The sequence below is a fragment of the Cryptomeria japonica genome, chromosome 1, assembly GCF_030272615.1.
Source record: "Cryptomeria japonica chromosome 1, Sugi_1.0, whole genome shotgun sequence".
NCBI lineage: Eukaryota > Viridiplantae > Streptophyta > Pinopsida > Cupressales > Cupressaceae > Cryptomeria > Cryptomeria japonica.
This window is the reverse complement of record NC_081405.1, coordinates 626148188-626160536: the sequence shown is the minus strand read 5'-3', so window position 1 is coordinate 626160536 and position 12349 is coordinate 626148188. Positions and strand designations below refer to the sequence as shown.

The 12349-nt window shown below is 39.6% G+C and overlaps 1 protein-coding gene and 2 pseudogenes across 1 annotated transcript; all 3 read left to right on the top strand.

Moving 5' to 3' along the window:
• Positions 1–861: 861 nt before the first annotated feature.
• Positions 862–2710, top strand: LOC131858202 (photosystem I P700 chlorophyll a apoprotein A1-like; annotated as a pseudogene).
• A 3568-nt stretch (positions 2711–6278) lies between these two features.
• Positions 6279–11175, top strand: LOC131070246 (photosystem II D2 protein-like). Its single transcript, XM_058005757.1, has 2 exons — positions 6279–6894; positions 10943–11175. The coding sequence occupies exons 1-2, from the start codon at positions 6279–6281 to the stop codon at positions 11173–11175; spliced, it is 849 nt and encodes a 282-aa protein (XP_057861740.1).
• A 394-nt stretch (positions 11176–11569) lies between these two features.
• Positions 11570–12053, top strand: LOC131070247 (light-independent protochlorophyllide reductase iron-sulfur ATP-binding protein-like; annotated as a pseudogene).
• The last annotated feature ends 296 nt before the right edge of the window (positions 12054–12349 follow it).

The window sequence follows — 12349 nt, the reverse complement described above, 5'->3', positions numbered from 1 at the left end:
GATTCTACACCAGCACATAGACCACCGGCATCGACAGTGAAAGGAAGCATACTGGCACAAAAGCCGACAGGAATTTTGTTTGTAATTTATCTTGTTTATTATTGTAAAATCATTATAAGTTGACTTGGAAAATTGTAAAATGACTCATATATATAAGAGATCATTGTAGAACAAATATCTAATGAATGGAGGAATGTAACTAAGCGAAAAAAGGCAGACCTATTATGCGAATTATAGGTTAAGGGTTTATGTATGAAGCAGAGCTATAAACCGGTACAGGATCTCGCATAGTAGATGCTATTTTGAAGCAATACAAGACATTGGATTTATATAATCCATTTTGTAAGTCAGTGAGACTTCCCATTTTGTAATTGAGCAATGAGCTCTAGGCACTTGGCCTTCCTGCATGTGCAGGCCCCTCTTGTAGTAGTAATATTCTCTTATTGGCCAGTAAGTGAATATTGTGGGTCACAAATCCCACTAAGTTTTTTTCGACACTGGGTTTCCTCATTAAACTACTATGTTATGGTGTATTTTTCATGTGGTTGATGTCATCTTTGTCCATTTTATTATTTCTTGTTTATCAGTATACAGTATTAATATGCTTTACATGTTTTAAGTCAAGAAAATCTTATTACCAGTTAGATACTGAATCACCCCCCCCCCTCTTAGTAACTGTGGGAATCCTAACACAGTACACTTAACTATCCGCTCTAATGTACTGGCTTTAAATTGCTATCGCTTCATAACATAACATTAAGTAGGCGAGAGTTTGTTTCATCAGGGTCAGGTGGTAAGGAAAAAATGAGCAGAGTTATATAGATAAATAGCTTGTAGTAGAAAGATAGGGGAATATGGAGAATGGAGGGAGTGTGCATGCCAATGGATGGACCCCCTTTCCCATCCTGGGGCACAACACGAAGGAACATACTTGATAGAGGTCAGAATGCAGAGATTGAATTAAGAATACTCACTCATGGGTATAATAAAATATGTTCTCGAGGTGAGAGAGGAAGCATAATTGACTTTGGTCCTGACCCCCATCCCATGATGAACCACTTTATTCCATCTACAGGGTGGAGTGACCTTCATTTGTTAGCCCACCCACATGCCCTCTCTATCTTAAGAGGTGAATTGTTTCAGTCCACCTTTCAAGTTCAGAATTTCCAACAAAATCTTCTATATAGAGACCTAAGAATTGAAGGCTTAAGGTAGTGCCCCTATAGGATTGATCCCATTTTTCACCCTGAATTGGTCAGAACATTAAGATTTTTTGACTTTTCATGCAGGACTCAATCCAGTAACGGGGGGTCTATGGCTAACCAATACTGCACACCACCATTTGGCTATTGTAGTTCTTTTTCTAATCATTGGCCATATGTATATAACCAATTGGGATATTGATCATAACCTCAAGGATATTTTGGAAGCTCATAAAGGTCCATTTACAGGGGAAGGACATAAAGGTCTTTACGAGATCTTAACTACTTCATGGCATGCTCAATTAGCTCTTAACCTAGCTATGTTAGGGTCTTTAACTATTTTTGTAGCTCACCATATGTATTTTATGCCTCCCTATCCATATCTAGCTACTGACTATGGTACCCAACTGTCTCTGTTCACACACCATATGCGGATTGGTGGATTTCTCATAGTTGGTGCTGCTGCACATGCAACTATTTTTATAGTAAGAGACTATGATCCGGTGACTCAATACAACAATCTTTTAGACCGTGTTCTGAGACATCGTGATGCAATCGTATCACACCTCAACTAGGCATGTATTTTCTTAGGTTTCCATAGTTTTGGTCTATATATTCATAATGATACTATGAGTTCTTTAGGACATCCTAAAGATATGTTTTCAAATACTGCTATACAATTACAACCTATATTTGCTCAATGGGTACAAAACACACATGCTTTAGCACCTAGTTTGAGAGCTCCTAATGCAACAACAAGCACCAGCTTAACCTGGGGAGGCGGCGATTTGATAGCAGTAGGTGCCAAAGTGGCTTTATTATATATTCCATTAGGAACTATGGATTTTTTAGTATACCATATTCATGCATTTACTATCCATGTGACTATATTAATATTACTAAAAGGTGTTTTATTTTCTTGCAGTTCTTGTTTAATACCCAATAAAGCGAATCTTGATTTTCATTTTCCTTGCAATGGGCCTAGTAGAGGAGGAAAATGTCAAGTATCTACCTAGGATCATGTCTTCCTAGGATTATTATGGATGTACAATGCAATTTCGGTAGTAATATTTCATTTTGCTTGGAAAATACAGTCTGATGTTTGGGGTACTATAAGTGATCAGGGAGTGGTAACTCATATTATAGGAGGAAACTTTGCACAGAGTTCCATTACAATTAACGGGTGGCTTTGTGACTTTCTATGGGCACAAGCTTCTCAAGTAATCCAATCTTATGGTTCTTCATTATTTGCTTATGGCCTTTTATTCTTAGGTGTTCATTTCATTTGGACCTTTAGTTTAATGTTCCTATTTAGTGGTTGTGGATATTGGCAAGAACTTATTGAATCTATTGTTTGGGCTCATAATAAATTAAAAGTTGCTCTTTCTATCCAACCAAGAGCCTTGAGTATTGTCCAAGGATGTGTTGTAGGAGTATCTCATTACCTTCTGGGTGGAATCATCACAACATGGGCATTCTTCCTAGCAAGAATTATTGTAGTAGGATAATGACTAGGAGGATTTGAAAAGCATTATGGCATCAAGATTTCCAAAGTTCATCCAAGGCTTGGCCCAGGACCCAACTGCTCATCGTACTTGGTTTGTTATTGCTACTGCACATGAATTTGAGAGTCATGATGATATTACCAAAGAGTGTCTTTATCGAAAGATTTTTTCCTCTCACTTTGGTCAGTTAGCTATAATCTTTCTATGGACCTCTGGTAATTTGTTCCATGTAGCTTGGCAAGGCAATTTCAAAGCATGGGTCTGCAACCCCTTGCATGTAAGACCTATTGCTCATGCAATTTGGGATCCTCATTTTGGTCAACTGGCCATAGAAGCCTTCACTCAAGGAGGTGCCCCTGGTCTAGTCAATATTGCTTATTCCAGTGTTTATTAGTGGTGGTATACAATAGGTTTACACACTAATGAAGATATTTATACTTGATCTCTTTTCTTTCTATTTCTTTCTGCTCTCTTTTTAACAGTGGGTTGGTTGCATCTACAACCTCAATGGAAACCAAGTGTTTCATGGTTTAAAAATATCGAATCTCATCTCAATCGTCATTTGTCAAGGCTTTTTAGAGTCAGTTCTCTGGCTTGGATGAGGCATTTAGTTCATGTCACTATTCTTGAATCAAGAGGAGAACACATAAGATGGGATAATTTTTTAGATGTTTACCGCATCCCGAAGGGTTGGAACCACTTTTTACAAGTCAGTGGAATCTTTATGCTCAAAATCCTGATTCTAGTAGTCATTTATTTGGTACTACTAAAGGGGCGGGAACTGCTATTCTAACTCTTCTCGGGGGATTTCACCCACAAACACAAAGTTTGTGGCTAACTAATATCACACATCATCATCATTTAGCTATTGCATTTGTGTTTTTCATTGCTGGTCATATGTATAGAACAAACTTTGGGATTGGACAGTATAAAAGATATTTTAGAAGCACATGTTCCTCTGAAAGGCTTATTAGGATGCGGGCATAAGGGTCTTTACAACACAATCAATAATTCTCTTCACTTTCAATTAGGTCTTTCTCTAGCCTCTTTGGGAGTTTCAAGCCCATATAACTATTTTAGGGGCATCACCTATTAGTCATGATGTGCTAATTAGCAACACATAGAAGCTGATCAGCAACACAAAACTTCTGCTGAAGCACAACAGGGTGGGTGGTCGAACCTAAAATTTAATATATTATATATGTCCCATAGAATAATAGTAAGGGGGCTGCTATAGTGGGAGGGCCCCTACATTATGGTGGGTGGGCCTAGCCTATTCAAGAACACTAGGGCCCCTACGGGAGAATAAATTCAAGAGACATGTTACATAGTAGTAGTAGTAGTAGTAGTAGTAGTAGTAGTAGTAGTAGTAGTAGGGCATTGGAGGAAATGGAGTCTCTCCTCATCGCATCCTTCAAAAAAAAAATTGTGACCTATATGGTATGGCCACATATAGCGCTAATCTCACCTCTAACAAGGCTAATGAATATGAAAAAAGAGGGTAGTGAGAATAAAGGAAATCCCAAACCACTGCTAACCTCTACTTATTTGGATCTTCTCCTTACTCTGACCTACAACTCGACGTTGATAGCAGGAAATCTCTGATCTCTTTACCTTGAACTACTAATATAGCCTACTTGTACTACTTGTTTACCTGTCAATCTATCAGGGTGACTACCTACATCTATGGGCCTTTCACCCTGCGCAATAAAGATGCGGTCTTACTTCCCCCTATCTATTGAGTTGAGTGATCCCTAGTGAGTGTTTTCCAACCATATGATCATTCCATTGTTGTCTAACTGGTGCTGCTACACTACTATAGTTATGCAGTCAAATACGAGTACACAAATTTCAGTCCAAGCCCTTTATGTAGATCCAAAATAAAGATGCTCCATGTGTAGGCCCCCATAGAATTGTAGGTAGAGAACCCTCCCCCTACCCGTACTATTTGAAGGTTAAGGATGAATCAAAAACTATAGAAAGACGGGGGGTTAATTAATCTGCATGCAATTATAGTTGGAGGTCTCTCCCCTACAACTATAGAAAGGGGGAGTTTGGGGGTGGGGGGTTAAAGTACGTAGGTCAAGTTGACATAGATCCAGAAATCTGCTCCGGGTCAAACTGGCAACTATGGAGTAGGGGGTTTCGAGTCCATATCCGAAGATCATTAACCCGCTTTCTGGTATTGCTTCATTTGCCAAAAGAGGCGGTTGTTTGGAGGCCCAAATAATGGCATGAATGTTACCTAACTGTTACTTAGATAGATAGAGAGTACTCAATCGGGCCCCTATCCACCTATCCAAAGATTGGGAAGCAAGGGGAGAACCCGCCCACAAATCGACATCGAGTAGAGTTCAGATGAGTTCAGAGTTCGAGTCTAGAACCACCCGTGTTGTATCGCCAGAGAATCCCAGAGTAATCCCAAACCACCACACTATTTCCATTATCGAGATCTCTGTAATTGATTGTATGAGTATGGTGGTTAGAAGGAGAAGTCTCAGGAGGCTAATTAATTCAACATAGCCCATAGCCACAGGCAAGACCAACAATACTACATTATCATTAGCTTGCTAGAGCTCGACAAGCGGAAGGGCGATCATCACCTCTCCAAAAGAATGGTGTGTTGTACATCCAGGCCTAGTATGTCTATTCTATGAGATGAGTGTCAGGTCAATTAGAAGGGGCCCGCCGACCCCATTATAGTTAGTCGGTCTATATAGGAAGGGGCAGAAGATAGATGGGGAGAGGAACTATAGTTAGTTCATAGCTCACTGGCGTTTCACAAGTTTCTTTATCTATGGTCTTTCACCCATAATTATATAGAGGGGGGGGTGGCGGGGGGTGGTTTCTCTATCTATGGTACTCTCTTAAGAATCTACTGAATCGAGACACCAAGGCAGGCAAGGGCTTGAAGATCCCATTTGATTGGGGTTATCCAACTCGAATTGCTTGAAGATTGTCTTGCCTACAACCATTTATGCCAGATAGACACGAGCTTTCACCTACTATACCATCAAAATCCCTTTGGCCTCATTTTGGGATTATCAACCTATGGAAGAATGGAGACAACATTAGGGGAGGGGCCAGCCCTTGGTACCTTTCCTTGAAATTTGACTGGCGATAAACCATCAATTCTCGGTTGGTCGAGACACTAGCTTAACATCAAACTAGTTTAGGTTGGAGAGAGAAAGATGAAGCTGAGGGAACAGTGAGCCACCATTTCTAGAGGATAACCTTGAGGGGAAGATCGCCCCTTCCATCATTCCAGGTAGATCGCCAATGAACCTACTTGCCCTAAATATAGCAGATTTTGGAGGGGGAGAAGCCTTCGACCTTAAGTTTTGCCTTACTATTCCTAATTGTCGGGGTGCATGAATGACCAGACCTATCCCCTTCAGTAGAGACCTCATCCTAAAGGCTACGATGGAGGCAGATACTAATCATTTGATTGGATTCATAAGTGGAGATCTTTTCGATAGCCCTACTCTTCCCACCCACCCAGAGTCTCACACGTTAATGCTTCAATGACATACATCTCCACCACTATAGAAAGGTGGGGCACTAGTCCAAGATGGGAGATAGGCCAAATGTAGGCGGCATTAGAGAGCTAGAGAGATTTGCTATAGTTTCTACACCTGCTAATAGTTTAGCACATTCTTTGCTACTATTATGGGGTCCTGAAGCACAAGGAGATTTTACTCGTTGGTGTCAATTAGGTGGTCTATGGACTTTTGTTTCTCTTCATGGTGCTTTTGGTCTAATACGCTTCATGCTACACCAATTTGAACTTGCTCAATCTGTACAATTACAACCTTATAATGCAATTGCGTTCACTGCTCTGATTGCTGTTTTTGTTTCTATATTCTTGATCTATCCATTAGGCCAGTCTAGTTGGTTTTTTAAGCCTAGTTTCGGTGTAGCAGTTATTTTCCAATTTATCCTCTTTTTTCAAGGTTTTCATAATTGGACCTTGAATCCATTTCATATGATGGGATTTGTCAGAGTATTGGGTGTTGCTCTTCTATGTGCTATTAACAGTGCTACCATGGAAAATACTTTATTTGAAGACGGTGATGGTACAAATACATTCCATGCTTTTAACCCAACTCAAGCTGAAGAGACTTCTTCTATGGTTGTTGTGAACCATTTCTGGTCTCAAATTTTTGGGGTTGCTTTTTCCAATAAACATTGTGTTGGGAGTATTTAAAAGATGAGTCAAGTTTATAGGCCTATTTCAAAATTTTGCTCTGCATACCTAAATGAGTCAGTTTGAAGGGCCTAGTTTGCGAGAAGGTAAAATGGGGCCAGTTGATTTTCAGAGGGTAAGGCTCGGGATTCATGTACTACACCTTTCATTTGGCCTATTTAGTGTGTTGCAACTTTCAGAATTCAGTTTGGAGAAGTTTATCAAGTACCCGTTTTGAGGGGTGAGCTGAAAGTGCATTCTAGGCACAAGTGCAAATTTTATTAAGTAGCCTACTTTGAGCGATTATATCTTTTGCCCTGCTGATCGTCATGAAGAAATTAAAAGTGGATTCAATTCTATGCATAAATGTGAGTCAACCTACAAAATTTCAAGTCCTAATGAATCCGTTTGCTCCGTTTTCATAGCCAAATCCGTTTGTAGTTTGTGAGGTTTGCACAAGTGTAAAAATGTCCCGGTGAATGTCATGTCAGAATGTTTGTTCCGGGCTAATGTTGGTATAAATGGTGAGCTACGTTTCAAATTTCAAGCCTTTATCAATCCGTTTGATCGGTTTTCAAAAGGATTCATTTTGCCATCAAATTCAGTTATCCGCACTTCCAGTGTTAGATCAGTTAATGTAGCCGTTTTGGTGAGCGCGCCGTTTGCATCCTGTCAGTCTGGTGATCGAAATGAGAATTCAAAGATTTAATATGTACTTAAAGGTACCTATGTTCTGAATTTGAGAGCCTACGGAGGTCGTTTGATATTTTTGAGAAAGGCATCATGTGTTGCCAGAGCATTGACTTCATCAGGTCCGCAGTGTCAACAAAGCCAGTTGGCCGTTTTCGGAAATTAATATCTCTTCACTTGGGACTCGTCTTGAGAAACCGTTTGGTAGAAGTCATCCTTGTATATCAGAGTATACCCCTATCAAATGGCGAGCTCCAGAAAGGTGTTTTGACAGGTTTGAAAATTACGTCTTCGCGATTAAATGCGAAAATTGTGGCGTAATTGCCTGAAGGTTGTAAAATCCGGATTAATGATCCAAAAACGATGCCGATCGTTTCCAGAGGTATGTTTGAGGTCAGTGAAGCATTCCAGAGGTCAGTTGCATGAAAACGAAATTTTTTTTAGTCGGACCCACTTTGGGGCCCGACCTGGCTCACGCTTGTGCATTAATTTTATAGCGATTGGTGAAAAAAAAAAATGGTAAATTGGAGTGTGAACTATGAAACCCTTGAATGAGGAACATGTTTGCATCTAAACTTCGATCGTTGAATCGAAGGAAAATTAGGCTTCCAAATAGAAATAATTTTACATGTGCCCCAAATGGAATGTAGCATTTTCTTCCGGTCTGCCAAACAAGGAATAAATATTCTTACATTTTCTTTGTTGAATGCCAAGCCATAATCCCTCTTCCCTCTACGTGGTTGATAGGCCATTGAGAGTTTCAAAGCAAGTGCCATTGGCTTGGCATGTAAGAGGCATCAAATTTGAAACTATGCATTGGCTGGTGAGGAAAGCATTTAAAGTTGTTTTTTTTAAAAACAAATACAATCTGCAGTGTGGAAAACTAATGACAAAAGCAATAAATGTTTCAAGTAAATTCAAATGGTGTATAGCCAAATTACTCCCCTACGTGGTGTTTGGAGTTTGCAAAGCAAAGGTAAGTGCCAGCATAGCATCCCCCCACATGAAGCTCCAGCAATGTGATTAATGACCAGCAGCAACAGCATTCTCCTCCCTGCTATGCTGGAGAGAGGCATTAAAAAGAGATTGCTGGAAATCAAATCCTCCCTTGTGTGCCTCTTCCTCTGCCCATGCATGGAGAGTGGGGAGAGTTAAATTAGAAACTTTGAAGCAATGCAATTTGCAGCAACAACCATTCTCCTTCCTGCTGGACGTGGTTGAAGACAAGAACCAGGAGAAGTCATTAACAAACAAGTTAATGGGAAGAGAGGGCAGCGTTGAATTTAAAAAAAATCAAGGTGCAATTCATCGATCTTTCCCCAATGTGGCTTTGGCAAAGGGCTACAGAAGCTTTCAAAGCAGATGTAAATGGTCTGAACTCCCCCATGTGTAGCACAAAAAACAATCACATGGCATGGTGTTAATAAGAATTTTTTTTGCAAATAAAAGCTTTTAACAAGTTACAAATGGCAGATGTTTGAACCTTTTTTTTTCAATGGAGGCGTTGAAGAAGGAGGCGTTTAAGAAGTTTCCATTTTAGAAGACTGGCAGACATGAATAAAACCAAGAAAACCTTCAAAATGCAGTCCCAGGCATAAGATAATTATCCCACATTGGCTGTGCACTGGGAGCTTTTAGTATTTATATGCAAAAACGCACAGTAGTATAATGTCTAAGCCTTAAAAGCTTTTGACAAATGGTGCCTATGGGCGCCTAAGGCGGGCCCATGCACGAGCACGCTTCCTGAGGCGACAGAGGAGTTGACTGGACGAAGACCAATTGGACCCCACGTAGGCACGCTTCTCGAGGCAAACAAGAGAAATTTTGTAGATGAAGGTCGGGTTAACGAGCGAGCAAGTTCGAGAGAGATCAACGGTGCGCGCTATTTCGCGAAGGGAAGATGCACGTTGTTTAAACCCCGCGAAATAACGAAAGTGAATGAGAGCCGTCCACGTGTCGTGATAGGTGGCAGTCCAGCAGGCGGGTCCTGGTGAGGTGGCACACAGTTGGCGCACAAGTGGCAGTCCAGTGGCGATGACGTGGCAGCCAAGTGGCAGTGATGAAGCAGATGACGTGGCGATGATGAGGTGTCATCCCAGGTGGCATCCGATCAACCCCATCGACCAATCAGAGGCCGCCATGTGGAAAGGCGTCAGAGCACAAATGGAGGCAAAAATCAAATTTAAAATGATTAAATGATATAGTTTAAACTATAGAGAAATTCGAAAAATTTAAATGATGGGTCCATGTTGAGGATTAATTCGCCCAGGGCTCAATTTTTTGCCAAAGTATAAAGTGTTATATATTTTCGGAAAGCTCTCGGAGTGAGGAATCTGATTATCAAGTTAATTTTGACAAATGTGAGATATTTTAGAAGCAGTTTCCACGGGAACAAAATTCAGTTACAGAGGAGACACTTGGCAATTTAGTTGCAGATTTGATTTTCTTCTCTCCTCTTTTTATTCCAAATTCTTCTCAGTTGTAAGGGTTCCAGAATTCTGTGAGGAAGTGCTCCAGTTTTCATGGCTTCCATTTTCTGAAATTCTTGACCCAAACTTGTAAAGTTCTATGGATCTATTCAGGGTATAGAGGCTACGTTGCAAGATGACAAATTGTTTTCTAGTTGCAGGTCTTACTTGTGTCAGGCATGAGTAAATTTCCCATGATATTGTCTTTGTGTATGCATTTAATTGTTATGAATTGAATCCTCAAGGAGGCTTATAATTTGTCATCTCAAGGAGATTGTATGACTGTTTGTAGGCATTCTTTAATGAAGAGTTTAAATTCTATAATCAGTCATAAACAATGGAATGTGTCCCAGATTTGATAATTTTATGAATGGATTGAGTAATGCATCAGTACAAGGTATTAATGCAGGGATATGTTGTAAGGAAAACCAATTTGCAGCTATGATTAACATTTTGTAGTTTTGTGTGTGTGACTCTTGCCCAACGAATAAGGCACTGGTCTTTGACAGATTTGGGGATGGTTTCAAATCAACATTTTAAAAGACAAATCTATTTCCCTTTATGTTTAGGGGTGTGTGTTCCATTCTTTCTAAGCTCTGTTTCATCCTATTGTTTGTACAGATCTAGCCAATCTGTAATGTTTCCTAACCTATTGAGCTTGTGAAATGATCTATCTGCTTAATGTTGATGCAGTTATGTGTCTGTAATTGTTGTATTTAGTGCATCAAAAGGGTGTCCCCCCCTAGGTCTAGCAGAACCTGAAGTGTAGGAGGATCAATTAGGGTCCTATGTTATGTTGTCCAAGCCCTGATGTGTTTTGTAGATTGAAATTGGCCATTTCATAGAAAGATTTGCAGGTGTTCTTGGGTTATCACTTTTGGTGAACAACACATTGGTTACATTTTTTCATATTATTTGTGTCAGTGACCGGTTTATGGATGAGTGCCATTGGAGTAGTTGGCCTAGCTCTAAACTTATGTGCTTATGATCCTAAATTTGAAACTTTTTATACAAAAAATATTCTTTTGAACGAAGATATTCGAGCTTGGATGGCGGCTCAGGATCAGCCTCATGAAAACCTTATATTCCTTGAGGATGTTCTACCCTATGGAAACACTCTTTAATGGAACTCTAACTTTAGCTAGTCGTGACTAAGAAACTAGTAACCAAATCGAATCCCAAACCTATCTTCTCCTCTTATCATTTTCCATGTGGTCAATTGGTTTTTCCATTCTATTATTTGAGAGAACTAAGTCTTAATTAGCGGGGAGTTCCATCCACTTCAAATTAATGAATAAAATTGCATTGATCTGGGAATGGAGGAAGGGTCTTTTTCTTGGCTTCCTCCATTAACTCAGGAGAGAATGAGGTTTAAGATGTGAGGGAGCTAAAAAAACAAAACAATATCAAACAATGTAACATGCTACAATTATATAAATAAGGCAAAGTTCAACTCAAAATTAGATCAAACGAATCACAAGTTTGGAAGATAAAAAGGAAATAAAAGGAGATGAAAAGATGAAAATAGCAATGTATGGAAAAGGCGGAATTGGTAAATCAATCACTAGTTGTAATATTTCAATTTCCCTAGCTAAATGTGGTGAGAAAGTGTTACAGATTGGATGTGATCCCAAACATGATAGTACTTTTACTTTGACAGGATTTTTTATACCTACAATTATAGATACTTTGCAGTCCAAAGATGTCATTCATAAAGGTTATGGGAGGGGTAGATTGTGTGGAAGCTGGGGGGCCACCTGCAGGAGCCGAATGCGGGGGATATAAGGTAGGAGAGACTGTGACATTGTTAAAAGAATTAAATGCATTTTACAAATATGATATAATATTACTTGATGTATTGGGTGACGTGGTTTGTGGAGGTTTTTCTACTCTGTTGAACTATGCAGATTATTGTGTCATTATTACAGATAATGGATTTGATGCATTATTTGCAGCTAATCATATTGCTGCTACTACCAGGGAAAAAAGTTGCACTCAATGATAGATCAAGGCCGTATTATTAAGAGCTTGTGGTAAAGAAGGGTTTCGTTCTAATGCCTGGAAATAATATTCCAAAGCCTTAGTATGTTCCCCATTACTCATGTGGATAAGACATATATTATATAATATATAACTTCAGTCATAGGTGTCAATTTCTGGTCGCATGGCTTCATAATAATTTTGTAAAGCTTCCACATATTCCCCTTTGGATTGAGCTGACATTTGTTATGGTCGTTCATTCAATTGAAATGATCTCTGCTTCAAAACCATACACGAGAATTTCACCTCATATGGCTC